The 3,884-nt window shown below is 30.2% G+C and overlaps 1 protein-coding gene across 1 annotated transcript; it reads right to left on the bottom strand.

The window, feature by feature from the left end:
- Positions 1 to 2,176: 2,176 nt before the first annotated feature.
- Positions 2,177 to 2,633, bottom strand: LOC131070015 (uncharacterized). Its single transcript, XM_058005567.2, has one exon. The coding sequence runs from the start codon at positions 2,564 to 2,566 to the stop codon at positions 2,267 to 2,269; it is 300 nt and encodes a 99-aa protein (XP_057861550.1). The 5' UTR covers positions 2,567 to 2,633; the 3' UTR covers positions 2,177 to 2,266.
- Between the last annotated feature and the right edge of the window lie 1,251 nt (positions 2,634 to 3,884).

The raw sequence follows: 3,884 nt of genomic DNA, 5'->3' as shown, positions 1-3,884 counted from the left end.
GCATGAGTTTGATTAGTTTGACCAATCTTGCAAGACTAGATATCAACCTATATTCATCTTTTTACTGTACACCCTAGCCAACTTTCAACTTTCTACCATTTGTGACATCAAATTTAGTATAATCTCCTTTATATGTGACAAACTTCCAATTGTTATTATTGGCATCATCACAATCAAAAACATTCTCTCAGTGGATTATTCCCTTTAGCAGCTTATTAGTTTTGATAAGAATAATTTGATCTTCATAAGCTTATTTAATTATCGGCTATAATCTCTTTGTGAACTCACATGATTAGTGAATAAACATGGTATTTTGAGCATCATTTTCAAATAGTCTCCTATTATGATCATTGTTAGGGATTTTTGGATTTTTGGTTTCACCAACAATGATAACAAGTTGTTTTCAATTTATCTAATTAATATTTTTCTTTTAGGGAACAAATTGAATGTTGAAAGAATCAAAACTTTCATTCATTTCCCAAAACGTATTCCTATAAGAGTGCATGTGAACACTCTTCACAATTTATCATTCTCTATTGATAGAAAGATTACTTAAGTCTAAGCGTAAAATAATTAAAATTCAATTTTATTCTAATATATTTTTAACTAACTAATAACGTAAACCATTTCCCACCACACCCACCTTTTGATTCACCGATCTATATTTCCATTTTCATTATTAATTTTTTCTAAGTATTTGTCTTTTTTCTTTACATTTTACATCTAATTTTATTTTCTTCTCATTAATTTCTACACATTAGAGTATGAATTCATAGGATTCAAGGGTATAGTTGATTTCTTGTATTTACTAATGAAGAATTGATATTTTTGGAATCACTTAACCAACTAATAGAAATTTGCAAATAGGGTAGGTCATAAGTAATTGACATACATAATATCCACAACGTTCTATTAAAAAATGGCCACCTATACAACTATTGTGAAATCCATCGAATATCTTTTCCACTTTCTCTTTGCCTATGGAGCAAAGGAGAACATCATCAAAGTTTCTTTTGAATAGTATACCTTCAACCAAAGCATAGTTGGCATCATGTAATGTATTAAAATGTCTTTTATAAGATTTTATAAATTTGTGAATAATAATTAATTAAAAACAAAAACTGGATAATAATTTATAAGTATTAACTATGTATAACATTAAACTTTATTATTTGAAATAACTCTAATTTAATATTGGTTGTACAAATTAAAGATAGGATTAAAATTTGTGTTAAGAATAATTAATTTAAAACAAAAGTATTAATAATAATTTATAATCATTATTTTTGAATGTCATTCAAATTTATTATTCCAAATATCTATAATGCAATATTAATTATAAAAATTAAAAAGTAGAATTATAATTTATATTAAGAAAAAATATAAAAATTAGAAAAAACATAAAAAATAACGTTGAAAAATGTCGACTCTATCTTTAAAACTTCAAAACTCCATGAAAATGATTAGAAGGTTTATTTCAATAGATACACTTGAAATATTAACAAGTTAAGTTTTGCATAACAAATATGAAGATGCCAAGTGAAGAGAAAAAAATTAGCTAACTACTTATCCTTTATGGTTGAATTTTTGAATTGATTTAATGTCAACAATTTACATAAATCACTTCCTCAATGTTATAATTTAAAACTATTTCCTAAAATAAATGACAATTGATTTTAGATTGTTATAGTATATAGTATATCAATACCACACATAGAATGAAATTTGGTATCTTTTACATTCAAAACCCTCTTTGTAAGGTTGTCATGGTCATAATTTTATTTAGCTTTAAACAAGATTTTATAAATTTGAGAAGAATAATTAACTAAAAACAAAAACATGAATAATAATTTATATGTATTGACTCGCTCACAAGGTACCAACACACACAGAGTTAATACCCACGCCTTAAGTTGCGATCCATGATCGGACGAGCTAGGGCCGCAGCCCAAGAATAACTATTTGTAAACAAAGGTATGAATAATAATTTATAATCATTATTTATGAATGCCATTCAACTTTATTATTCCAAATATCTATAAGACAATACTCATTATAAAAATAAAAACTAGAATTATAATTTATATTAAGAAAAATTCTAAAAATTAGAGAAAACATAAATTAAAAAATTAATATTTAAAAAAAGTCGCTCTATCTTTAAAGCTACAAAACTCCATAAAAATAATTAGAAGCTTTATTTATTTATCTATACTTATTCCATTATACCGTCAAAACAGATTGGCTGCCTTATTTTAGGCTTTTTCTTTTAAGCCGTTTTTTCATCTGCTGATAAACGCTCTACTGACTTCTCATCTGGTGAGAAATGCTTCTCCACTGATTTTTGCTGTGGTGAGGAATGCTCCACTTCCTCCATGAGTGGTGACAAATTAGGATGATGTGGCAAATGGCAGCAAGTAGGATCAGAAGTATATCTGTGGCAGTCTGTACAACTAGGTAACATTCGACGGTCTCCAATCAGAATGGTACGCTTAGCGGAGGAGATATGGAAATTAAATAAACTGAGGGAGACAACAAGTATGAGCGTGATGACCATAGATTTCCCCATACTGCTGAGATGAAGGTAAATGGAAAACACCAAACAACTCAGGAGATGAAGATGAAGATGAAGACGAAGACACAGAAGGAGAATGGAAATCCAGCTATATTTATAGAGACCACATTATGAATAGTTCAAATGATGGTTAAATTTTGAGCGAGAGGCGTTCAAACTCATAGTGCGTGTAAAACAGTCCCTATATGACGTACGTTATTGTTAAAATATTCATTGACTAGATTTAGATTTCCCTCTTAAATTTTGAGTGGGAAACGTTCAAACTGATAGTGCGTGCGTTATGTCCAGGAATTGATCCACCTGTTAAAAACACTGAACAGAGTGTAACATGTATCAAAATAATTATTTATGAATGATATCGTTTGTGTTACGGCACTTGGAAACTCCACCATCTGTTCCGCCGGGGCATTTATGAGAAGGGACTGAGTGTGGGATTGAGTCATCCGTCATCGCAAAGAGAGTGGAATTCAGTCACCCGCCAGTCTAGCTAGAGAGGAGTAATTTAGTTGGAAAATTGCGGTGTACCTCAGCTCTAGATTTCGATTTAGTTCATATCATCTGGGGTATAAGGCACATTGGTTACCATTAATTGAATTTTATCAATTTCTTTTATAATGCTAGCAATTGCACCTTTGTGTGCAATGGGTATGCTTTGTGTAGTACATGAATAAAGTTTCAAAATAATTATTTATGAATGATATCGTATGTGAGATTATTCGTTACGACACTTCATCTTCGGTTTGTTAATATGATAGAGAGTGAAATTAAGTCATCCGTTAGTTGGGCGAGATGATAAAGAGAGTGGGATGGAGTCATTTGCTAGTTGGGCGAGAGAGTAGTAATTGAGATGGAAAATTGTCCCACGCCCAGGGGGGTGGTAGGTAGCTTCACTGGTTACAAATATTTCTCCGATTTCAATTTTGTTGAGATGATTTTGGGATAATGCACAAATGGAGGTTCATCAACTCGTTTGCAATTTTAGCATTCAAATATAATTTTCATTTCTGTCTTCATTCTTTTATAAAGGAAGTATATCAGTAGTCATTATATCTAATTTTGTTAAACATATATCTTGTCTCATGTACGTGATTTCACAAATGCCCTAGTGCACTATGGATATGAATAAAGTTGCACCACTGCTCCAATTAAAATATAAAAATTCTAACTACAAAGGCAAAGTGGGAGATGTAATGTCGTAAATTGTACACCCTTGCTAGGATGGTACATTATAAAGTTAGTCCCTTTTACTTTAAATGTGCCTCTTTTATTTTAATCCTCCAATAAATCATTAAATCGTAAACCCTAATTATGT

This window comes from Cryptomeria japonica, chromosome 3 (assembly GCF_030272615.1).
Source record: "Cryptomeria japonica chromosome 3, Sugi_1.0, whole genome shotgun sequence".
NCBI lineage: Eukaryota > Viridiplantae > Streptophyta > Pinopsida > Cupressales > Cupressaceae > Cryptomeria > Cryptomeria japonica.
The sequence above is the reverse complement of the archived record's forward strand: the minus strand, read 5'-3'. Positions and strand labels throughout refer to the sequence as shown.

Bases quoted from the DNA above. Each gene is read 5' to 3' on its own strand.
- LOC131070015 (XM_058005567.2), bottom strand. From the start codon at position 2,566: ATGGGGAAATCTATGGTCATCACGCTCATACTTGTTGTCTCCCTCAGT.